The 26,060-nt window shown below is 40.5% G+C and overlaps 1 protein-coding gene across 8 annotated transcripts in view; it reads right to left on the bottom strand.

Annotated features, from left to right (window-relative positions):
* The window catches only part of fryl (furry homolog, like), a 361,259-nt gene that overhangs the window by 133,811 nt on the left and 201,388 nt on the right, over positions 1–26,060 (bottom strand). For all 8 annotated transcript variants that reach the window (XM_048544223.2, XM_059647684.1, XM_059647683.1 and 5 more), the window contains 7 exons: positions 23,873–24,141; positions 16,503–16,692; positions 12,143–12,267; positions 11,146–11,203; positions 6,409–6,500; positions 2,480–2,652; positions 1,145–1,305 (listed from right to left, as the gene is read on the bottom strand). In XM_048544223.2, the coding sequence (XP_048400180.2) occupies positions 1,145–1,305; positions 2,480–2,652; positions 6,409–6,500; positions 11,146–11,203; positions 12,143–12,267; positions 16,503–16,692; positions 23,873–24,141 (1,068 nt within the window). The remainder of the gene's footprint in view (positions 1–1,144; positions 1,306–2,479; positions 2,653–6,408; positions 6,501–11,145; positions 11,204–12,142; positions 12,268–16,502; positions 16,693–23,872; positions 24,142–26,060) is intronic.

Genomic DNA, 26,060 nt, shown 5'->3' on the forward strand with positions numbered 1-26,060 from the left:
AAGTTGATGGAAAAGCTCAGCACGTCTGGCAACATCTGTGAAGGAAAAAACAGAGTTAACATTTCGGGTCCGGTGACCCTTCCTCAGAACTGCTGAGCTTTTCCAACAACTATGTTTTTGAACCTGGAATTACAGTTGTGGTTACCAAAACATCTTACCTGCTCCCTAACTATAGGTTCACTATCAACATGGCTGTTCCAATTTCCACCTATACACTGTGCTGACAAGCCATTGTGATGCCATGAACTCTGACTGTACTCCCTAGATGAACCATCATGCTCATCTGCATATACAAGTGAATACTGATTGAAGAGTAGGATGTACTCAGGGACTCCTCTACTACCTTCCTGGTCCTTGTTAACTGGCTGGTGATAACCAATTGCCCCTCTTTGTGAATATTCATTAGCCACAGAGTGACCACATCGAACATAGTGTGCTATCCACATAGCTTACAATATCACAGATGCAGCACAGTGATGCCAGGTCTGCCAGGAACCCAGGATGCTGCATCAAATGACACTTTTTACAAAAATGGTAAGCTAGGACATGAGAAGCAGTCTGGAGATCCTACATTGCCTAGGATGTGTATTCTTGTAGTTGAATAAGCTATGCCATCCTTTTATTTACTAGTTAACATTGTCATGCTAAAAACCCTTGGTAGAACACTTAAACACCAATAAAATTAACCAGTACTGATAAACCCTATCATATTTATTTAAATAATCAATTCACTAATGATTTACACAACTAAGTTTAACACAGTTATTTGTCCAAAAACATATCAAAACATAACTAAAGAATGAAGCCAAGTTGAAATTGTTGAATATAGAAACTCGTTGAAATGTGTGAATCCACAACCCTGACTAAAGTGAAACTGAAAATCATTCTATTGTAAATAACGGGCACATACAGTTTCATGTGTTGCCATTCAATGATACCTGTGCAACAGAAAAGAATAATAGCTTTTCTACGACTGGTACAACATTAATTGACCCTGCATTCAGAAAATATATTGATCAGTAATATTTGCCTCATGACAACACTCAACTAGTAGGACACAACATAACACTATTACATACAGAATTAGATTTAATAAAACTCTTGGCAGATTGTCACAGTGAATTAGAATGATCAATGCATATACCTTTAATGCAGAGTACTGGTGTCGGTTAATTTGCATGTTCCTGTCACTGTATCTATCCAGAGGAGTAAACATTATGCTAAATGGGCCAGCCCAGTGACTGAACAACATAAACAGACTATGGCGTAAACTCTGCTGTGGAAAGATAGCCCTGCGTTGGTGCACTGTAAGGAAAAGCAAAAATACAAAATGAGTCTTAAAATATTCTGAGATAATTTAAGCATTGTAGATTTTATCTGCAGAACCACTTCAATACAATTCATTGCACAATGATAAGAGCACTGCTCATCCTTTTTATGGGGTCAGATGGGGATCTAGTTAACTCTCAAGCATCTCGAAGGATGAACTAGAACATATTCATTTTCAAGTAGCATTACATCTCAACTTGATTCAAAAAACTTCAACTCCGTTTCTCTCTCCACAGACGTTGCCAGACCAGACAGCTTTCTCTGTGTTTGCTACACACACAATTTTGAGCATTACACAAATAATCCTTCCATCACAAATTTGAGAAACTAAGGGCAGAAAGTTTATTGGTCTATGATTTAAAGTCTACAGAGATCTCAGACTAGGTTAAGGTAGAGATGGTCTCATCACAAACCAATTCTACAATAGATATCTTAAATGAAACTATAGAACACAAAATAATGCAAATTAACAAACTGGACAATTTACTAGTCAGACTCTAACAGTTTATTTAAATGGAAGAAGAAAGACAATACACTAAATTATCTGGAAGTACTAGCAACTGTGGCTTTTGTTGGTGAGATCTAACCAGAAACTAATCAGGTTAAAGATCAAAATACAGTGGCTTTTGCACCATTTCCATGTTATTTTGTTTTTAACAGTTTTCTATGTGACTGACTATGATATATTTTGCAATTGAAGATATAATGTGATTGCATTCATTTATATTTTGAAAATTTCCTTACAATTAACTACAGTCAACACTTATTATGCAACTTAAAAAACTAGAACATGAGAAAGTACGCTAAGGGTAAATTGCACTGAAGAAACTTAGTTAAACTAGTCAAGTGTAACTGCAGACTTCAGGCCTGACATAATACCTAATAGGATCTACATTATTAGTACAGTACAATACTAAAGTAGATTTAGGAGACATTGATAGTATAGCTGTTGGGTAAATGCACCCCAAGACAGAACTAGGTCATAACAAACCAACCTCGTGTAAATATTCTAAACCAATAAATATGACTGGCCCCAACTAATTAAAAGAAATTAGATTATGTACTTGTTAGGCACAGTTTCACTTTCAATATGTATTAATTATTTTAAAATATCATCACATTTATTCAGTGCTTTTGGAATTATGCATACCTGGGACATTTTGAATGATATTTGCCACCAAGGCACTGAAATGGCATCGGATATCCTTTAACGTGTCAGAATCCTTGTCATTTTCAGCTTCAAGCAGCTGCCTTGTGAGATCAACATACTCCAACAAAGTGTTATTGAGGGAATGTGTTTCATTATCAAGGCCTCCACTTCCACTAATATTGGAAAACAAACAATAGATAAGAAAATCATAACAGAAAAAGCCAATCAACTTCAAGTAAAATCTGTGCACTTGTTATAACAAGATATTTGCGATAAATTTATGACACTAAATTAGACTAAAATTTCAACTAATAAACAAATAAATTATAGCTCAATTTTGGTTGCTCCTTCTCAAATCAGAAACACCAGAATGGCATCTTGTCTCCAGGCCAACATAAGCTTAACATCCCACCACCAAAACAATGGTCTTCACGCCACAACGTGAATTAAATTTACACAAACTGCTTACTTTCAGTACAAATATTCCCTAACTTCCCAATAACCCAGAAGACATATGAACAGAAGTGGGTCCTTCAGCCAATCAAGTCTGCTCCACCATTTAATGACATCATGGCTGGTCCAAAAGTCCTCAACTTCATTTTCCTGCCTTTTCCCCAAAAATCTCCATTCCTCTGCTGATTAAAAATCTCTGTCAACCTTGCATATACTTTATGACATAGCCTAAACAGCCTTCTGCAGTAAAGAATTCTATAGGCTCACTACTCTCAAAGACAAAATTTCTCACCTCTGCCTTAAATGGGTGGCCTCTGAAATATGCCTTCTGGTGCTGCACTCTCCACAACGGGAATCAACCTTTCCACACCTACCCTGTCAAGACCCTTAAGAATTTTGTAGGTTACAATTAGATCACCTCTCAATCTTTAAATCGCCAATGAGCACAGGACCAAACAACTCAAGCTCTCCTCGTAAGACAACTTCTTCACACCAGAGATAACCCTAATTTTTTGGACTGCCTCCAATGCTAGTATATACCTTTCCTTAGATAATCTGGATGAGAGAATACGTCCACCTCGTTCCAACACCGGCACTTCCACATCAAGAATATAGGAAGCAAGACTAGTAAGTACGCGAATGACACCAAAATTAGTGGCATTGTGGACAGTGAGAAAGGTCTGCTAAGAGTACAACAAGATATTGGTCAAATGGACCAACGGGCCAAGGCGTAGCAGTTGGAGCTTGATTTAAATAGATGTGAGGTGTCGTGTTTTGATAAGGTAAACCAGACAGGACATACACAGTTAAAAGTAGGGCCCTGAGTAGTGGACATGAACAGAGAGACTTGTTGCTTCAGGTACATTGTTCCTTGGAAGTAGCGTCATAGGCAGACAGGGTGGTGAATGCAGCATTTGGCATGACTGACTTCATCAGTCAAAGCACTGAATATAGGAGTTAGGGTGTTATCCTGTGCTGCAAAACATATTGGTGAGGTCACTTTTGGGGGTGCGTTTGAATTATTGGGAGAGGCCGAGAATTTTTTTCCTTGGAGTGTCGGAGGCATAGGGTTGACCATAAGAGGTTTATAAAATCATGAGAGGCATAGATAAGGCGAAAAGGCAAAGTCTTATCCCTCGGGCAGGGGAGTCCAAAACTAGAAGGGCAGTTTTAAGGTGAGAGGGGTAGATTTAAAAAGGATCTGAGAGATGACTTTTTCACATAGAGGGTGATACATAGTGGAACAAACTGCCAGAATAAGTGTAAAGCGAGTACAGTTACAACATTTAAAAGACATTTGGGTAGGAACATGAATAGGAAAGGTTTAGAGGGATATGGCCAAAAGCAGGCAAATGTGGCTAAATTCAGTTTAGAAAACTTGTTCGCCATGGGTGAGTGGGACTGAAGGGTCTGTTTATAAGCTGTTCAACTCTGTCATTATATAGATTCAAAGACTCTAAAAGGCGTCCAAAACAGTTCACAGTATTCCAAATATGGCTGGCTAGTGCCTTGTACAGTTTTAGAAAAGCTTCCTCACTTTTATACTCCATGCCCTTTGAATTAAAAGAAAAATTTGATTCACTCCACGTGATATCTAGAAACAGTTGGAGACGCTGGATACTGCAAAGGCTTCTGGCCTTGACAACATTCCGGTAATAGTACTGAAGACATGTGTTGCAGAACCTGTCTCTCCCCTAGCCGAGCTGTTCCAATACACTGGTATGTACTCAACAGTGTGGAAAATGTGAAAAATTGCCTAAGTACGTCCTGAACACAAAAAGCAGGACAAATCCAAAGTGTCCAATTACCGCCCCATCAGTCTCCTCTCGGTCATCAGTAAAGTGACGAGAGGTGTAATTAACAGCATTATCAAGCAGCACCTGCTCAGCAATGCCCAGTTTGGGTTCTGCCAGGGCCACTCAGCTCCTGATCTCACTACAGCCTTGGTTCAAACATGAATAAAAGAGCTGAATTCCAGAAGCGAGGGGAGAATGACAGCCCTTGATATCAAGGCTGCATTCAACTGTGTGGCATCGAGAAGCCCTAGAAAAACTGGGATCAATAGTCATCAGGGGGCAAACACTTCGGTGGTTGGAGCCATACCTGACACATAAGAAGATGGTCGTGGTTTTGGAAGGTCAATCATCTCAGCTCCAGGACATCTCTGCAGGAGTTCCTCAGGGTAGTGTCCTAGACCCAACCATCTGCAACTGTTTCATTAATGACGTTCCCTCCATCATAAGGTCAGAAGTGGGGATGTTCACCAATGATTGCACAATGTTCAGCGCCATTCCTGACTCCTCAGATACTGAAGCAGTCTATGTTCACATGCAACAAGATCTGGACAATATCCAGGCTTGGGCTGACAAGTGGCAAGTGACATTCACACCAAACAAATGCTATCACCATCTATGACCATCACCAATGAGGCAATCTAACCACCATCCCTTGACATTCAAATAGTGTTACCATCACTGAATCACCCACTGTCAATGGTTATCATTGACCAGACACTCAAAAGAATTCTCCCCATTAACACAGTGGCGACAAGAGCAGGCCAGAAGCTTGGAATACTGCAGTGAGTAACTCACTTCCTGACTCCCCAAAGCTTGTCCACCATCTACAAGGCATCAGTCAGGAGTGTGATGGAATGCTCCCCATTTGCCTGGATGAGTGCAGCTCCAACAACACTCAAGAAGCTTGACACATCCAGGACTAAGCAGTTGCTTGACTGGTACTACAACGACAAGCATCTACTCCCTCCACCACCGACGCTTAGTAGCAGCGGTGTGTACTGTTTACAAGATGCACTGCAGAAATTCACCAAAGATCGTCAGTTAGCACCTTCCAAACCCATGACCACTTCCATCTAGAAGGACAAGGGCATCAGGCATGTGGGAACACCACCACCTCCAAGTCATTCACCATCCTGACTTGGAAATATAGCATCGTTCCTTCACTGTTTCTAGGTCAAAATCTTGGAATTCCCTCCCTAATGCTCAAGATTCCCAAATCTGTAGCATTCTGCAGTGTTCCTCCAATTAAATAATATTCAGCTCCTCTGTTCTTCCTGCCAAAGTGCATAAATCACACATTTTCCCACATTATATTTGATCTGAGAAGTTTTTACACACTTGCTTAACCTGTCCACATCTGGATAAAGATTGTTTGTGTCATCATCATTTGCTGTCTCATCAATTTTTGTGTCACTATCAAACCTAGTGACTGTACATTTACTTTTCTCATCCAAGTCATTAAAATTTATTGTAAATAATCGCAGCTCCAGCACTGATTTCTTTGGCATTCCACTATTTACAGCTGGTCACCCCAAAAATACTCTCCCATCTCTACTCTGTCTTCTTGCTACCCTTTAACCATGCCAACACACGCCTCCAACACCATGGGCTTTAAGTTCACAACTTTTTATTTGCAAGTTTGGTGACAGAATTGAAACTTAATTTCAAGTTGTTACTTACCTGTGACTTATTACACCAGCATCCGCTAGTAGCTCAAAGATCCTCACGAGTTGTACCCGCAAAATATCTCGACGCCTGCGTCGTTTCATATTCTGCATTACAGATACAAATAATTTCTTAGCTGAAATAATGAATGGAACTTTAAAGTTCTTCCATGATGCCACATATGAAGATGGGTCCACAGTTCACTCTTCCCTTCATCAACAAAACAAAATTACTTCCTGTACTCTGAAGTTCCACATTGCATCCAACAAAGTGATAAAAATGAAATCACTATTTAAATTCTTAAATAACAATTGCAAATACAAATTATAGTGAATGTGTGAATATAGCCTTTAAACTTCTAAAGTTGTAGATGGTATAACAGTCAAACTATAATAATGACAATCATACAGAAGCATCTTTTGAACCCTTTGCATATAAACTATACTTGGCAGCTTTCAAAATATATCGATATCTATCACATAATCTTGAAGAAATTATGTCTCTAAATTTTCAAATTGCTGCAGGTAGAAATTGACAAATCAAACAGTTGGCTATTGAGTAACGCACTGTTGTTTTTCACTAGTTTACTCTGATTGTGCAGCCACACTTCAGCTCTTATAGGCTGAGTTTGGTTGCAAAAAGCTATACATGTTGATGAAACTATGAAATATTACCAATTCCTTTCAGAAAAGCAGTGTCAAATATGTAGAATCATTGAGAAGTGACAAACACTACATTGCCTCGAGGGGCAACGTTTTCCACACAGTGGGTGGCGCATATGTGGAAAGAACATGCTCCGAAATCTCCAAACATATTGTGAACTATCCATAATTCTTCAGCTAAAATAATGAATGGAACTACAACTTCCTCCATGATGCCACATACAAAGATGGGTTCACAGTTCCCTATTTCCTTTATTTACAAAACAAACTTTTTAAACTGCAGCTGTCAATTGCATTAAGTAAATAGAAACAAACAATATTTATAATTCTCGCTTATATATTGAGGTTAGTTCAAATTATTTAATAAGATTTGAAACAGAGGGTAGTGGTGGACGGGTATTTTTCTAGCTGGAGGTCCATGACTAGTGGTATTCTGCAGGGATGCGTACTGGGAGCTCTGCTGTTTGTGGTGTACATATATAAATGACTTGAATGAAAATGTAGATAGCTGGTTTGTAAGTCTGCAGTGGCACAAAGATCAGTGGAGTTGTGGGCAGTGTAGTAGATTGTCAAAAGAATCAGCAGGATGTGGATCAGTTGCAGATATGGAGGGAGAAATGGCATATGGAGGTTAATCCAGCTAAATATGAGGTGCTGCACTTTGAGAGATCAAATGTTAAGGAAAAAATGTGCACAGTTAATTGTAGGATCTTGAACAGTGTTGATGTATAGAGAAATCTTGGGGTTCAAGTCCATCTCTCCCTTAAAGATGACACATGAGGTGTTAAAGAAAGCATACGGCCTTTACTGGTTGGAAAATTGAGTCAGGATGTCATGATGCAGCTTTAAAAGGCTTTATTTTTTGTTAGGCCACATTTAGAGCATTGCGTTCAATTCTGGTTGCCACATTACAGGATGGATGTGGAAGCTTTGGAGAGGAGCAAAAGGGGTTTACCAAGATGCTGCCTGGATTAGAGTGTGAGCTATAAGGGGAGGCTAGAAAAACTCCAGTTATTTTCTCTGAAGCATCACAGGCTGAGGGGAGACTTGATAGAAGTCCATAAAATTGAGTGCATAGACAGGGTTGACAGTCAGAATCCTTTCCCCCCCTAGAGTTTAAATGTGCAATACTAAGGAGAGAGGGGAAAAGTTCAAAGGAAATGTGACGGGCAGGTTTTTTTTTAAAACACAAAGTGGCAGGAATCTGGAATATGTGCAGATACTTTAGGGAATTTAAGGAACTTTTAGATAAGCACATGACTATGCAAGGATTGGAGGCACATGGACCAAGGGCAGGAAGAAGGAATTAGTTTAATTTGGCGTCATGATCGGCACAATATGGCCTGTTCCTGTGCTGTCCTGTACTGTTCTATGTTCAGTAAAATATACCAGTGCCTCCCGACATTCCCTCAAAGAAGTTATGACCTGGTCAATGGGACAATTTTCTTGAACATTATTATTCTTATGAGGCAATTTTAAAAATAGGTAAATAATTAATAGGCACATAGTTTATTGACATGTATAATTATGTTCATAATGCAGCTTACTTTCACTGTCAACAAATGAAAGATTACAGCTCATTTCTATAAACCAGTTTAAGTTCTGTCGTGAGTGAACAGAAAGAGGGGGAGCTGGGCAAAAAGTGTATCTAAAACGTTAGGGAGAGAAGAATGGCACAATAAAGGAAAAAAGTAAATAGGAATTGAGAGGGCTGAGGAAAAAGGCTTGCCAGGTACAAAACATGGGTTTTGAGTGTACACAGAGGAAATTCTGGAGAATAATCAATGCATATCTCTTTGAAAGGCAGTGACATACAATTGGGATGTCATAACAAATTTATTAGCATGGAAATAAAATCTTAAATTTAATATAAGGTGGTATACTACTAATTCAGATGGAGTTAAAGGTAGTGTAAGATCACTACAGGACAGCACCTAAGTACTGAATTGGCATTTGAGCCTGTGAGCTTTCCTGCCAACGGGTTCAGGATCTAATCACCCCAGAAGTCATGAGTCCCAAATTTAGTACACAGAGCCTAAATCCCAGCCTTTGGGCCTGTGAAAATCAGGCTACATACCGATTTCGAAATGGGTGGCGTTAGTAACAATTTAGCTCTGTTCGTGAATTTATTCTGGGGTCAAATATGACATCAAGTTTGCAGATAATAAGCTTCAGACTCAGACCTGCCAAGGAGAGAAATAGGGTCAGTGATGATAGAATGCGGCTTGTGAAGAGGATCAAAGTTTATAGCTTTCCAAAATATTTAGAGAAATTTTAAGATTATCCAAAATTGGTTGTTGAATATGCAGTCAGATAATTTCAAAACAGTGCAAGAGTGGAGAGAGGCTCAGGTGAGGCAAGGGTGGCAGTCAAAAAGAATTCAGTGCTGTCAAAGCACTTACAGAAATTGGCACTAAGGTTCTAGCAATTAGTGCAAAAGTCAAGATATAGAGAGGAAACTGGAGAAGATCAGAGACAAATCTGTGGCGGCACGGTGGCTCAGTGGTTAGCATTGCAGCCTCACAGCGTCAGGGACCGGGTTCGATTCCACCCTGGGGTGACTGTCTGCATGGAGTTTGCACATTCTCCCCATGTCTGTGTGGGTTTCCTCTGGGTGTTCCAGTCTCCTCCCACAATCCAAAGATGTACAGGCTAGGTGGATGCTAAATTGCCCATGGTGTTCAGGGATGTGTAGATTACACGGGTTATAGGGGGATGAGTCTGGGTGGGAAGCTCCAAGGGTTGGTGTGGACTTGTTGGGCCGAAGGGCCTGTTTCCACATCGTGGGGATTCTACAATGATGAAATCCTTATGGTCCATCACAGGTAACTGGGTAGGAAAGGAAGACAAGCTCCTCGGGCTACAAAAAGAATGGAACCAGGCAAGTGCAGTCCCACGCACCTAGGACATATCAGAGAAAGACAGCATGGATAGCCATTTCAAATGAAACAGACAAGTGAGGAATCATAAGAAGGATTTTAACACAGGATATATTTGACACTTTGATAAGAGCTGTGACCCCGAGTGGAAGGACACAGAGCTCTGGGGAAAGTGGACACAAATTTAGGTGGCAACCACAGCTTGAAGAAGTTTTTGAGAAGAAAGCGAAGTTTGTGATAAGATAGAAGTTTACAAGAATACAGCGGTCAAGCATTGTGATGAAATCAGATTTCAAGAGGAGGGCAACAGCATCAGAGTTTTAAAAAAGCCATTAATAGAATTAATTGGAAAATGCTACTTTAGTGCAAACAAGCTGAGGGAGTGGGGGGGGGGGGGTCTCGCAGGTAAGATGAGCTTGGAAAAGGCATGCATCAGAAAAAGGCGAGTGACCCAATAAAGATGAGGATTTGGACTTGGACAGAGGGGAATCTTAGTGGAAAGTTGGTCTGGTGAAAGACGGTAGATGGAAGTAGCAGAGGCAGCTAATTGGATAATTGAAATCTTACGAACAGAGAAATCATCTTGTATTTTTATTAGAAAGAAGAATGTACAAACCAGTGGAAGGGTTTGAAAAAGACATTGCTAGCATAGAAATCAGAGATCATCTTTGCATTCCAGAATGTTCCTGGAATAGTGAGCAACTTCAGCAGGCAACAGCATCACAACATCATGCTTGCGGTGAATAATTTAGCAAGTTACTTGCCGTATCCTTTCAATTCTACACACTTCCCACTTAAGGGAGCAGAATGAGGGCTGGATCGGGGAAGAGGGTGAGAGATAGTAACGATTTTCAAGAAGGCTACAGCACTGAGAGTGTGGGTGTTGAGTAGATCAGGAACTGCCGCATTGTTATTGTGGTAAGTCAAAAGTTTTAAAAAAAATTAGGAAATCTGAAAGAGCAGTTGATAGTGAATTTGGATAGAGTATGGCACTGACTTTATTTGAAAAATTCTTTGCTCAGATTCAGCTTTGAAGCTGAAGGAAAAAGCTTCAAAATTTCAAACTTAGACATCTGATTGCCAATTTCTTCTAATTTTTGAATACGTGGGACAGAAAACCGTTCACAACAGATCCACACACATACAATCAAACCTTCCAATGCAGATTTTTTTTTCATTAAATTTAAGAGTCCAGTTCAATTTTTGTTTACCTCTGGTCTTCTTTCAAGTGCTTCTTTTATAATGGGATGAAGTTCTTCTATCAAGTCTCTGCCAAAAAAAAGGAACAGCCAAAAATGAGTTGCTTGCAATTTCACTTTCATGGACCAAGGATGCTTTGGAAAGGTTTGCAAGGAAAATTTACCAGGATGTTACCTGGTCTGGAGGATTTCAGTTACGAGGAGAGATTGCATAAATTCGGACTGTTTTCACTGGAAAGACAGAGGCTGATGGGCAACCAGATAGAGATCTACAAAATTACGAGAGGCATAGATAGGGTGGGAAGTCAGAGGTTTTTTCCCAGGGTGGAAGGGTCACAGATTCAAGGTGAAGGAGAAAGTTTAGGGGGAAGAAAATCTCATACACAAAGGGTGTTGGGTGCCTAGATTAAACAGCCAACGGATGTGGTGGAAGTAGGCACATTAGCAATGTTTAAGGCATTTCTTGATAGACAGATGAACAGGAGGTGAACAGAGGGATAGAAACCACATATGGGTAATGAGTAGTGGGTCTAAATATGGACTAGGAATTGGCATAAGCTTGGTGGGCTGAAGGGCCTGTTCCAGTGTTGTATTGTACAGTATTGTTTGTATAGAAGTACCCTCAAAATCTCTACTGTATTTAGTTTGCAAAATGGCAGCAATGTTAAAAAAAACACAAAACTTATTTTTTGTTGATAAAATTGCGAAGTGAATTTCCTTCAATCCAATTTGAAACTAAGCTCAGCTTTCCTTTTCTACTTTTGAGTCTAAGAGCATCAAGTGAACAATGTAATTTCCTTTGAGGACAGAAACAGCTAAAATGGTGAATAAATACAACTAACTGGCGTTTAAACTGGCTCACAAAAATTGTAGACGTTTGGATAATCCTGGAGTGAATAATTTTGCTCTTCAAATATCTTCAAGGAAAATGCAAATCAAATATATCTTAACGTGCTTTGTTAGTTCAGATTAAAAAAAAATAAAACTTACGCAATGAAATCACTTTTACCTAAATGCTACAGGATTGGTCCTGCCAAGCCCCAGCACCAGAGATTCTGTAATTTCCATGCTCTCAGAGCGCATCATTGGAACTATAAACTTGAATAGTGAAGATGGGGATGGAATGCCAATTATCTGAAATTACAAAGTATTCATCACAAGTTATTCACATTCAGATAAAACTCATATCTTCACAATTTCATGTTACCTGTTCTATTACTTACTGCTGGAAATGACAAATTGATTGGCAGTGAGTCAGAATATTATGGCTTCCCACCCTATGATGCTCATGATTTCAGGTGACATTTAATAGCAGAACAAAAGGAATACTCTATTGTTAAAGGTGGTGTCTTCTAGATTAGGATGTTAAACTAAGTGCCCAAATGCCTGCTTCATTAAACAACGAAGCATACGAAACATGAGCACTGCACTTATTTGATGTTCAAGCTAACATTCCTCTAAAAATACAGAATTATTGTTTCGAGTAATACCTTGTACCTAAATCTGCTGCTATGTTTTCTATAATAATTATGGATAAGGAAAGGCCTTGTCAATTTTGAGTCCGCTTTCTAGAAGGATGCTAGACCTCTAAAATCTGCTTTTCAATGAAGCACAGACCTTTTGTTAGCATTATTCTACACTGAAGACAATGCTAGATTTTGACTGGCCTGAATATTATCCTAAATGTATGTTAAACATGTGGTTTCTTGTTCTATACGCAGTTTGATTTTGTGGATTCAACTGTACATTTTCTTTGTATCTTGCATAACCGAAGCTGCACTTGAAATAATGGCAATTTGTTGAAAATTTCTTATTTGTCTATAATTACGGTCCAGCAGATCTATGTGGAAAGTCAGAAAGTCATTCTTGCACATTTATGAGGGAAAAATGTGTTCTTTGCTTGCTCTTTCGGTTCAGTTTCCAAGGTCATTTTACAGTCTTTTTAACTGGATAAATTAAACCCAGGAAGGGAACCTAGCACAAAGCAGAGCAACATCCAGGAAAATCTCAAAGTTCATTGGTTTGTAATAACTGCTAATTTATTATATTATAAATAATATGATAATTTGTTATATTTTATCTATTATACGTTACTTTTCTATTGAAGATAAATAAGAGAAATATTTTGAGATTAAAAACTAAAAGACCAGGAGGAATCTTTAGAAACAATGAAGAACTAAACAAATAAAATAGAGATGCAGGGTCAGACGATGTTTCGTAATTGCATGATGTGGGATTTCGTGGACCCTATTGTGGTTCATTGTAACCACATCCGTAGCAAATATTGGTGTTCAGTTGCAAGGAAATTATAAAATCAACCATAAAGAAGAAGGGAGGATCACAGGTACAAGGTAGATGAACCAATGGTGTAAAAAGAGGTAAATAATTATGATCTCATAGCCATTATGGTAACATGGCTAGAAGGAGATCATAATAGGGAGCTTAACATTCAGGGATATTTGATCTGTTGAAGAGACAGAAGAGATGGAAAAGGTGGTGGGATAGCTCTATTAATATGAGATGAAATGTTGTTAGTTGACAGAGATGATCTAGGCTCAGATGATGTGCAGTCTATTTGGGGGCAGAGGTTTAAAAAAAACACAGTAAGGGAAAGAAGACATTGGTGGGACAAAGCAGGAACTGCCAGCACTGGAGTCTGAGATAACAAGGTGTGGAGCTGAATGAACACAGCAGGCCAGGCAGCATCAGAGGAGCAGGAAAGCTGATGTTTCGGATCTGGACCTTTCTGCAGAAATGAGGGAGGGGAAGGGGGGGTCTGAAATTAAGACAGAAAGAGGGAGGCGGTGATAGAAGGTGGATAGTGCAGCAGGTAGTTGGAGAGAAGACAGACAGGTCAAGGAGGCAGGGATGAAGCTAGTAAAGGTTAGGGTAGGTAGGGAGTTGGGATGGGGGTTGGCCAGTGAGGTGGGAGGACCGGATAAGTAGGAGAGAAGATGGACAGTTCAAGGAAGCAGGGACAAGAGGGAGGGCTGGTCTTGGGATGAGGTCAGGGGTGGGGAGACTTTGAAGCTCGTAAAGTCCACATTGAGATGATTGGGTTGTAGGGTGCTTGTACCGTCCACATTGAAACCATTGGGTTGGAGGGTGCTTGTAAAGTCCACAAATTAGTGCACAGACCCACAAGTGGTGGCCACTTTGGGAAAGACTATAAATTGACAAGGAACAGGAGCAAACAAAAAGAATACAGCAATAATTATGGGAGACTTTAATCTTCATGTTAATTGGATTCAACAAATTTGAAAAAGTAGCTCATTCAATGCATTAGGAATAGCTTCCCATAGCAATATGTCATGGATCCAACCAGGGAGCAGGCTGTCTTGAATCTGATTATGGGCAATGAGGAAGGTTTAATAAATGACCTCAGAGTAAAAGATCCCCAGGAAGTAGTAATCATAACATGATGGAATTTAAATGCCCAGTTCGAGTGAGAAATTTCACTCAGGAGTAATTGTGTTTAACTTTAAAAACAGAATTGCAATGAAATAAGGACAGAGACAGTAAGCAAGTAGTGATAAACATTTCAGCAGGTAGTTCATGAATCACAGCTTAAATATACCCCAACGAGGAGGAAAAATTCTAAGACAGGGATAAACCAACCATGGCTAACCAAAGATGTTCAGGAGAGTATAAGTTAAAGGAAAAACAAAGTAGGCCAAAGTCAGTGAAGCCTCAAATAATGAGATAAATTCAGAATCTAGTAAAGGAGGACTGTAAAGATAACAAAGACAGAGAAAATAAATTACAAGGACAAACTAGTCAGGAGCATAGAAACTGACACAAAAACAGCTTCTTTAAATATATAAAAAGGAAGAGTGAGATCAAAGTTAACATTGATTTTCTAACGGATCTATCTGGAGAGATAGTTTTAGGAAGCGGCAGAGAAATTAAATGGACATTTTGCATCAAGTTTTGTAGTGAAAGACACTTCAAACATCCCATTAATACTAAAGACCATGAGGGTAGAAATTAAGCACCATCACTAAAGTAGCAGCATTCGATGAACTAATGGGTCTAAAGGTGGTTAAGTCCCCGAGCCGGATGGCTTACATCCTGAGAACCCAAATGAGGTAGCTACAGAGATAGTGGAAACATGAATTGTAATTTTTCAAATGTCATTGGATTCTGAAGAATCACAGAATCCCTGAGTGGATAGAGGTCATTTGGCCCATTGAGTCTGCACCAACATTGCAAAGAGGATCTTACCCAGCCCCACTTCCCCACCCTCTCCCCATATCCTTACATTAACCAGGGCTAATCCCCCTAACCTACACACATGGACACTATGGGGCAATTGACCATAACCAATCTATTTCACCTGCACATCTTTGGACTGTGAGAAGAAACTAGAGTAACTCATGGAAGCTCATGCGGGCAGAGGGACAACGTGCAAACTCAACACAGACACAGTCACCCGAAGCTGGAATTGAACTCAGATCCCTGGTGCTGCAAAACAGCAGTGTTAGCCACAGTGCTGCCCACTGGAGGACTAGGGAAGTACTCGACTAGAAAGGAAAACTGCTCATGATGACACCCTTTTTCAAAACCGATTACCCTATCGTTCATCGCTCATAGAATCATGGAATCCAGTGTAGAAACAGGCCATTCAGCCCAACAAGTCCACACTGATCTCCAAATAGCACCCTGTTTTGACTCACCCCTACCTTATCCCTGTAACCTTGCATTTTCCATGGTTAATCTATCTAACTCAGACATCTCTGGAAACTATGAGCAATTTAGCATGTCCAAACCACCCAACGTGCATATCTTTGGACTGCAAGAAGTAATCAGAGTACCCAGAGGAAACTCTCACACAGTCGTCTGAGGCTAGAATTGAACCTGGGTTCCTGGTGCTGAGCCACCATGCCACCTTGAAAAGTGCTGCTGAAAATTTAATGGTATCAATTAAGGAAGTAATTGTAGAACGTTTAGAAAATCATATCTAATCAACCAGAGGCAGCATGGGGAGGGAGTAGGAGTGAGAGGTGAGGTGGTGAGAGGGAGGGAGAGCGAGACAGAGGCAGATCGAGGCAGAGTGGGAGGGAGAAAGAGTGAAGGAGAGGGAGAGGATGTTTGGATTAAGGTTAAAGTGAATATTCTCTTAAGGTTTTTGGATATTTATTACATAACTGCCTAACAATTACACAATACCAATTCTCAGAGGGATGTACATCAAAGCCTTACAGGTGGACGTCAGTAATTTTGACTAAATGTTTAGATGAATGATCAAGTTTAAATGAGTGAGCCCTTCTCCAAAGTCTGTTACTCTGCATTTTACATTCTTTGGCCAGCAGAAACAATCTCTCAACATCCACCTTATCAAGTTGATGCAGATTTCAAGAAGTACCTACCTTAGAATCCAGACTATATCCACTATCAGGAGTAGACGCCAGCGTCTCTGGAGGTGAGCACCTTAGTGATCCTGAAGGAGCTGTACTACATGTTGCCGCACTGCAGCAAAGGATAAGGTAGTTTCTCCAAAGCCCAATGTAGGAATCATTGCTGATTGTGGTGCTCACTTTTTTGGCATTTATAGGACTACTATATGGAAAAGATGATCAGAATAAAAATATGTCAACTTGAAAAACTATTGAAAATTATAAGTGCTCAAATTTTTGCCAATGTTATGGAAACACAGAATAGATACTGTTATTAGGTCACCGTAACCATGCCAATTCTCTGCATTAACAACTCTGCTGCTTCTGCGCACTTGCCTTTCTCCCCATAATCCATGAATTTACTGTCTATTCTTGTGTCGCTTCTCATTTCCCACAGAATTCATCATCACCACACTATCAGAGTAAATTCCAGACAATGATCGTCCAATTCATACAAAACAAATTCCTTCATGCTTGTCGTTGTTTCTTTTGCCATCACTTTAAATCTCTTCCCTGTGGCTTTCAATTCTTTTGCTGCAGTGAAATATCAACTCTATCCAAACCCTCCATGACTTTGAGCATGATCAGATTTCATCTCAACCATCCTTTCTAAGGACACCACTAACTTCTCCAATCTATCTTCTTGACCAAGTTTCTCATCTTCGGAACCATTCTCGTAAACTATTTCAGCATCTTTCCAATGCATTTGCATCTTTCTACAGTGTAGTGCTCAGAGCTATACATAGTACTCTAGCTCTGTTCTACCTAGTGTCCTTTATGCTCAATATAACTTCCTGGTCTTGTATGCTATACCTCTATTAATGAAGACTAGAATACTGCATGCTCTATTAATATCTGACCTGTCACCAATAATGACATATGCACATATACACTCAGGTCTCTATACTCCTGCATATTCTTTAGACTAATACATTTTATTTTGGGCTGTTTCTTTGGTAATGTTGTGAATTACCAAAATGCATCACTTCACACCACATTGAAAGTCAGTCACCCACCTGCTCAGTCTACCAACTTGTCAATGTCCTTTTGAAGTTCTACGTTGTTCTTCTCACAGTTTACAATGTTCCCTTGTCTTGTATCATTTGCAGACTTTGAAACTGTCTCCAAGACACATACATGAGGAAAAGCAATGATCCTAATACTTACCCATGGAAAACAAATTCTATTGCAAGCATTCTCTAGCTTGTAAATAACATTGAATTACTACTCATCAAGTTTTGAACTTACTTTGCTGCCAACTCCTTTAGTCTGAGACCTATGACTTTTCTCTCAAGTCTATTGTGTGGCACTGTATTGTATTAGAAGCCCATGTACACTACATCCACCATACTGCCCTCACCAACTCCCTTTGCTACCTCTTCAAAATAAAACTCTAGCAAATTACACATAATTCCTCCTTAACAAATCCACGTTAGCTTTTCCAAATTAATCCTTATTTTTTCCAGCTTCTATTCATCCTTTCTTAAATAATTATTTTGATACATTTCACCACCAAAGTTAAACTGACTGAACTATAAAATGTGAAATTTTCTCTACAACCATTTTGAACAAGAGCATAATGTTTTCAATTCTCCAGTCCTCTGGTACCACCCCAGATTCCAGGGAACATTGACTGATTATCATCAGTGCCTCAGGAATTTCCACTCTCACTTGCTTCGATATCCTTGGATGCATCTCATCTGGTCCCAGTGTCTTAAGTATGACAAGTCACCCAAAGCCACTTCCTTATCTATTCTAAACCCCTCTAATGACCAAACGTCCTCCTCCATCACTACAGCCTGGGCAGTGTCTGCCTCGCAGGTGAAGACAAATCTCTTTTTGGACTTAAGTGGTCCTACTCCTCCTTTTACTACACTTATACTACTGATGTACTCACAGAAGGCTTTGGGATTTCCCTTTTATGTTAGCTACCAGTCTTTTTTTATATAATCCGCCTTCACTTCTCACCTGCTTTTTCAACTCCCTCTGAATTTTTTGTTCTACCTGACACTTTTACAGGCACACTTCTTCAATAACTTAACTTCCTTCCCTTCTTGATTTGTTTCTCATGCCCTTTCCTATTGAAAGAATCTACTTTGACAGTGTCTGATCGATTTCCATTTTGAAGAGAGGCCATTGCTCAGGTGTTTTCTCTAACCAATCTTTGGTTTCAGTCTATCTGGGCTAGCTCTGATCTTGCCTCATTTAAATCAGCTCTCCACCAGTTCATTATTCTTACTTTAGCTTGTTCATCTTTATTTTCCACCAATGATAAGTTAAAATTAACTGATCCCTGCTAACACAATCTCATTCCAAATAATTATGTCTAATACTGCTTTTTTTCTCATTGGACTGGAAACATATTCTTATGGAAAATTCTCCTGAATAGAGTCGAGGAATTCTTGCTTTTGCTGCCCTTTGCACTACTTCTATTCCAATCTATATTGTCTTAAATAAAATTCTTTTAACTACACTATGGGGTCTGCACCATCTGTAATTCCATTGTGAATTTGCTTCAATACTCCTTCCCAATAGTCACTGTTCTATAGATTACAGCAGGTACACCCTGTCCAGAAAAAAACTGATAAATCCAATAGGCCAATTACTGCTTCATCAATCTCTTCTCAATCACCAGCACAATCAAGGAAGGCATCATAATCAATGCAATCCAGCAGCGCTCATTCAACAATAACCTACTCACTATTACTCAGATTGCTTTTCACTTAGGCTACTCAACTCCAGCCTTGGTCTAAGATGCAGAATGCAAGACGAGGGCAGCAGATGGCTCAGTGGTTCGCACTGCTACCTCACCGCACCAGGGACCTGGCATCGACTCCAGACTTGGGTGACTATGTGGAATTTACACATTCTCCCCATGTCTGTGTAGGTTTCCACTGGGCGCTCTGGTTTCCTCCCACAATCCAAAAATGTGGAGGTTGGGTGGATTGGCCATGCTGAATGGCCCAGAGTCCAGGGCAGTGCAGGCTAGGTGGGTTAGCCATAGTAAATGCGGGGTTATGCGTGGGGTATGATTCTGGGTCAGATGCTCTTTGGAGGTTTGGTGCTGCCATGATGGGTCAAATGGCCTCTCTCTGCATTCTAGGATTCTGTATAAATATTGTGTCCACAACACCAAGTCAGAAACTCAGCAAAAAGTAACTCACCTCCCGACCCCTCACAATATATCATCTACATGGTACAAATTAGTAGTATGATAGAATACTCTCCACTTGTGTGGATGAGTGCAACTCCAATAACACTCATGAATTCATCATAATCTAGGACTAAACAGCTTGATCGGTATCCTTTTCACCACAATAAACACCACTTATTTCTACCACCAATGTACATTTGCAGCAGTGCATTGAATCTGTAAGATGTATTATTGTGACTTACCAAAGCTCCATCAGAAGCACCTTCGAAAGCTGCTACCTCTACCGCCTAGAGAGGTAAGAGCATTAGATGCATGGGAACACCCCTCCAAGACCTGCAATTTCCTGACTTAGAACTGTATCTCCATTCCATTACTATCAAATAAGCTAAAATCCTGAAAATCTATCATCACAGCACTGTGGGTGCACTCATGCTAGACAGCAGTTCAAGGGTAAGGGCAAGCAAGTAACTTGCCTTCTGAATTCTCAAAGCCTGTCCACAATCTACAAGGTACAAGTCAGAGGTGCGATGGAACAGTTTCCATTTGTCTAGGCTGTATACCTTTTTGACTCAATGAGATCAGAACACTCAAGCATCATACAAGACAATCGGCCTGCTTAATTGGCACCTCATCGAGTGCCTTCAATATTCACAACCTCCACTGCTATGCATTGAGACTTATCTACAAGATGCTCTGCAATGACTCACCAAGGCTTCCAAAACAACACTTTCCAAACCTCTATCATCGACAACAAGCGCAGCAGATACACAAGAATACCAGTACGTTCGTCTTCAAGTCCAAAGCATCTTGAATTGGTACTTCCATTGTTTCTTGAGTATCACTGGATCAAAGTCCGGACTAAATTTAAGATAACACGGTGTAGAGCTGGATGAACACAGCAGGCCAAGCAGCATCAGAGGAGCAGGAAAGCTGATGTTTCGGGTCTAGGTCCTTCTTCAGAAAATTTTCTGAAGAAGGGTCTAGAACCTGAAACATCAGCTTTCCTGCTCTTTTGATGCAGCTTGGCCTGTTGTGTTCATCCAGCTATACACCTTGTTATCTCAGATTCTCCAGCATATGCAATTCCTACTAACCCTGATTTAATTTCATTTGTTTTATTTATTGTCACATATACCTAAGTACAGTGTAATGCTTTGTACAAGCAGTGCAGGCAGATCATAGTAAGCAAGGCCATACAGATCATTGGGTGCAAAAAAAAAGAGCAGCGGCATACAGGTTACATTGCACAGGGCACGCACTAGGCAAGGACAACATTATTTGAAGTTCCTGAGTCAATTCATTCATTGTCTAATAACAGCAGGAAAGAAGCTGTTCGTGAACTTTCTGGTGTGTGTCTGAGCTTCTGCATCTTCTGCCTGACGGAAGTGGTTGTAGGAGATCTTTACCAGGGTGTGATGGGTCTTTGTTGATGTTGGCAGCCTTTCCATGGCAACAAGCCGTGTAAATGGAGTCCATGGGTGGAAGGAGGCAATAAAACTGCTGATGCTGGAATCCAAGGTAGACAAACAGGAGGAAAGAACACAGCAAGCCAGGCAGCATCTGGAGGAAAGGAGCAGTCAACATTTCAGGTATTATCCTTCTTCAGGGCTGGAGAATGGCAAAACCTTCCTCAGTTATCTTCACTTCCAGGAACTTGACAATGTCCACCCTCTCAACCTCAGCTCCATTGATGTAGATGGGGGTGTTATCTCCTGCTTTCTTTTTGAAGTTAATAATCAGGTTTTTGGTTTTGCCAATGTTGAGAAAGAGGCTGTTCTCACAGCACCAAGTCCTTTATTTCCTTTCTATATTCTGACGTGTTGTTCTTGGGTATCCGTCCTATCACAGTGGTGACGTCAGCAAACTTGTAGATGGCATTCATTCAGGATTTGGAAACACCGTCATGGGTGTACAGGGAGTACAGTAGAGGCCTGAGGATACATCCTTCGGGGAGGGGCACGGCGGGGTGGGGGGGGGGGGGGGGGTGGACTCCAGTGTTGAGTGTTATCCTGGAGGAGGTACAGTTGTCTATCTTCACTGATTATGGTCTATGGGTCAGAAAGCTGAGGATCCAGTTGCAGACAGCGGAGCTGAGACCAAGGTCTTGAAGTTTTGAGGTATCAGCCTGGAGGGGATAATAGTATTGAAGACAGAGCTGGAACTGCCTCACTCAAGGCACAGTGGATATACCTACCCCATGCACTGCAGCAATTCAAAAAGGCAACTCACCACCTTAAGGGCAATTAGGGGTGAGCAACAAACGTCAGTCTAGCCACCAATACTCAAGTCCTGTGAACAAAACTAAATGTATGTGGCTTCACTTTTATCTCCTTTTAACTTAACTTGCCACTTTCAACTATCTCACCAGATTCTGTTGATTTAGAACATAGAACAGTACAGGCCCTTTGGCCCACAATGTTTTACCCTAATCCTAAGGTCTATCTAACCTCCATCCCTACCTTATACTATCATCCATTTGGCTACCTAATAGCCACTTATTTGCCCCTAATGACGCCGACTACCACCTCTGATAATGCATTCCACACCTTGACCAATCTCTGAGTAAGAGCCTACCTCTGATGTCTCCCCTATACCACCTCCATTCATTTTAAAACTATGTCCCCTCATAATAGCTACTCCACCTGAGGAAAAAGTCTCTGGCTGTCTACTCTATCCATGCCTCAGTTCATTTTGCACACCTCTATCAAGTCACGTCTCATCTGTCATTGTTCTAAAGAGAAAGCCTGAGCTCTCTCCACTTTTCTTCATAAGACCTTCCCTCCATTCCAGACAACATCCTGGTAAATCTCCTCTGCGCCTTTTCCAACACTTCTACATTTTTCTTGTAATGAGGCGACCAGAACTGGACACAATACTCCAGATGTGGCCAAACCAGACTTTTGTATAGCTGGAGCATAACTTCATGGCTCTTGAACTCAATCCCTCTATTAATGAAAGCTGACACACCATACGCCTCCTTAACAACTCTATCCACCTGGGTGGCAGCTTTCAGGGAACTGTGGACTTGAACCCCAAGATCCCTCCTGTTTGTCTACCTTGGATTTCAGCATCCTCAATGCCAAGAATCTTTCCATTAACCCTGTATTCCACTTTCAAGTTTGTCCTTCCAAAATGAATCACCTCACACTTTTCAGGGTTAAACTTCATCTGACACTTCTCAGCCTAGCTCTGCATCCTATCAATGTCTCTTTGTAACCTACAGCAGCCCTCCATACTGTCCACAACTTTGACCCACCTTCATTTCATCCGTAAACCTACCAATCCACCCCTCCACTCCTACATCCAAATCATTTACAAAAATCACAAACAAAAGAGGGCCCAGAACTGATCCTTGTGTTACACCACTCGTAACTGGGTACCATGTTGAATATTTTCCATCCACCACCACCCTTTTTCTTCTAAGTGTTAGCCAATTCAGAACTCACATTTCCCCCTATCCTGTGCCTTCTTACTTTCTGCACCAGCGTACCATGGGGAACCTCAAACGCCTTACTCAAATCCACATATACCACATCCACGACTCTACCTTCATCCACGTGTTTGGTCACCTCGTCAAAGAATTCAATAACGTTTGTGAGCATGATCTACCCCTCACAAATCCATGCTGACTATCATGAATCAAACTATGCCTTTCCAAGTAATCATAAATCATTTCTCTCAGAACCCTTTCCAATAATTTGCCCACCAGTGACGTAAGACTAACTGGCCTGTAATTTCTGGGGTTGTTCCTATTCCTTTTTTTGAACAAGGGAATGACATTTGCCACTCTCCAATTTTCCGGCACCATACCCGTGGACAGTGATGACGAAAAGATCATTGCCAAAGGCCTTGCGATCTCTTCCCTTGCTTCCCATAGAATCCTTGGATAAATCCCATCACGAATTTACTTTAATTCAACACTACCCTTCTTTCAGTTCAAAAAACTTCAAAGTTGTCACCCAAAAATTTTGAAATTTTGCCTTGCAGTCCCAAATCTAGGTCACTAATATACCTAATAAATCTAACTTAAGATGTTTACAGCCAACGTTGGTCATCAAAATTCAGCTTTTTAAGACTTGAATTCTAAATTAATCAATTGATGAACCAAAAAGTAGAGAATGGGAATCACTTGTGTACGCAATAGCAATGGCAAACAATAAGCTTGAAAGAAAAAATTCAAAAGACTTACTTTATGTCCACTTGTGGAGAAAGCATCTGTAGGCGAGTGTATGAAAACATCCAAGCATAACTCACTGCTGATGGACAGTGTTTGGGCAAATTTTCTTGCTTCAGGAAGCTTGATAAGCTAATTACCCAAGGGTCCAAACCTTGTGTCACATGTGCAAATATCCAAATGTGTGAAGGACTGACCACATCAAACTGATGGCTGATGGGAGAGGAACTCCATTCTGCAAGTGTCTGGAGGTCTATGCCAGTGGGGCAATACAGCAGGTTTGTCTAATTGAAGGGTAAAAAGAAAATTATCTTAGTTTTGTTCTTAATATACATCACTTTAACAAGTTATGTTCAATAAAAAGCCATTCCAGAGACTAGTAGACAGGACAGGAATGTTTCAGCTGATTTGGTACTACTGGTCAAGTCTGATCCCAGAATGAAATACAAACCACAGCTAACAGCTAGCACGAGCTTATCTCAAACATGAAAACAAAATTTCAACCAGTTTGCCAGTACCCTCTTAAAAACTCAATTCCAGAGAAGCATCCTATCTCCAGTAACATAAAACAGCCCATTCCGATAAGAAGGGATGGACGCTAGGAAGTTGTTTCCGTTAGGCAGGGAGACTGGGACCCGTGGGCACAGCCTTAAAATTACAGGGAGTAAATTTAAAACTGAAATGAGACGACATTTCTTCAGCCAGAGAGTGGTGGGCTTGTGGAATTCATTGCCACGGAGTGCAGTGGAGGTCGGGGCGTTGGATGCCTTCAAGGCAGAGATCGACAAATTCTTGATCTCACAAGGAATTAAGGGCTACGGGGAGAGTGCAGGGAAGTGGAGTTGAAATGCCCATCAGCCATGATCTAAATGGCGGAGCGGGCTCGATGGGCCGAATGGCCTTACTTCCACTCCTATATCTTATGATCTTGTGGTCAAGCCAAGACAACAGTGGATGCTGTAAATCAGAAACAAATGCAGAAGTTGCTGAAAAAGCTCAGCAGGTCTGGCAGCATTTGTGAAGAAGATGATCAGAGTTAATGTTTTGGGTCCAGTGACCCAGTTTTGAGGAAGGGTCACTGACCCAAAACATTAACTCCGATTTTTTTTTTCTTCACAGATGCTGCCAGACCTGCTGAGCTTTTCCAGCAACTTCTGTTTTTGCTCCCGTTCCCAATAACTTGCAGATTTCTAACCAAGCTTTACTGGCGTGAAAGCTGCACAAACCAGACCCTTCTGTTGGAGTATCTGGCTTTCTTTGAACTGAGGTAAGAATTTCCAGCTGGGAGAGAAAAGGGAAAGAGGAGGAGGCAGGCAAGCACGGTTAAATAAGAAATGAGCAACAGTTGTGAGAAATGATCCGTGTCACATGACAGTCTATTTGGGTAGAGGTTAACAAAAAAAGCAAGGGAAAGACGACAACGGTAGTAATGTACAGACCTTGAACAGTAGCCAATCTGTGCAAAAGGCTATGCTATATAAATCAAAAAATTAAAGGAGCATATATTAGGAATAGAGTAATAATAAATAGGTGACTTTAATTTTCATATTGATTGGGTTAACCAAACTGGAAAGGGTAGCTACAACAAATTCAGTGAGTGCATTAGAGACCGTGTCCCAGAGCAATGTGTTTTGGAGCCAACAATGAAGCAGGTTATCTGGTAATGGAAAATGAGGCACGTTTAATAAATAATCTCGGAGTAAGAGATCCCCTGAAAGTAGTGATCATAATATATTCAGTTTGAGTGTGAGAAACTTGGTTTCGAAACAACGGTGATTAGCTTATTTAAAAAAAGGGGATCACAATGAAATGAAGATTGAGTTAGCTAAAGTGAACTGGGCAGATAGATTAGCAATGGCAGACATTTCAGCAAGTAATTCATAACCTGCAGAAAAAGTACATCCAGTAAGGAGGAAAGATTCTAAACGGGTGATAAACTAACTATGGCTAAACAAGGATGTTAACGAGAGCATTAAGCTAACAGAAAAAGCACATACAGGAGACCAAATTCAGTGAGGCCTTGAAAACAGAGATAATTTCAGAATCCAGCAAAAGAGAACCGAAGATAACGAAAGTCAGAGAAAATAAACAATAAGGGCAAACTAGCAAGGAATATAAAAACTGACAAAGAGGAAGAGAGGGGTCAAAGTTAACACAACCTCATTAGAAAATGAATCGGTAAGATAGTTTTGTCAGGTATTTT

The sequence above is a fragment of the Stegostoma tigrinum genome, chromosome 1 (genome assembly GCF_030684315.1).
Source record: "Stegostoma tigrinum isolate sSteTig4 chromosome 1, sSteTig4.hap1, whole genome shotgun sequence".
In the NCBI taxonomy this organism is placed as follows: Eukaryota; Metazoa; Chordata; class Chondrichthyes; order Orectolobiformes; family Stegostomatidae; genus Stegostoma; species Stegostoma tigrinum.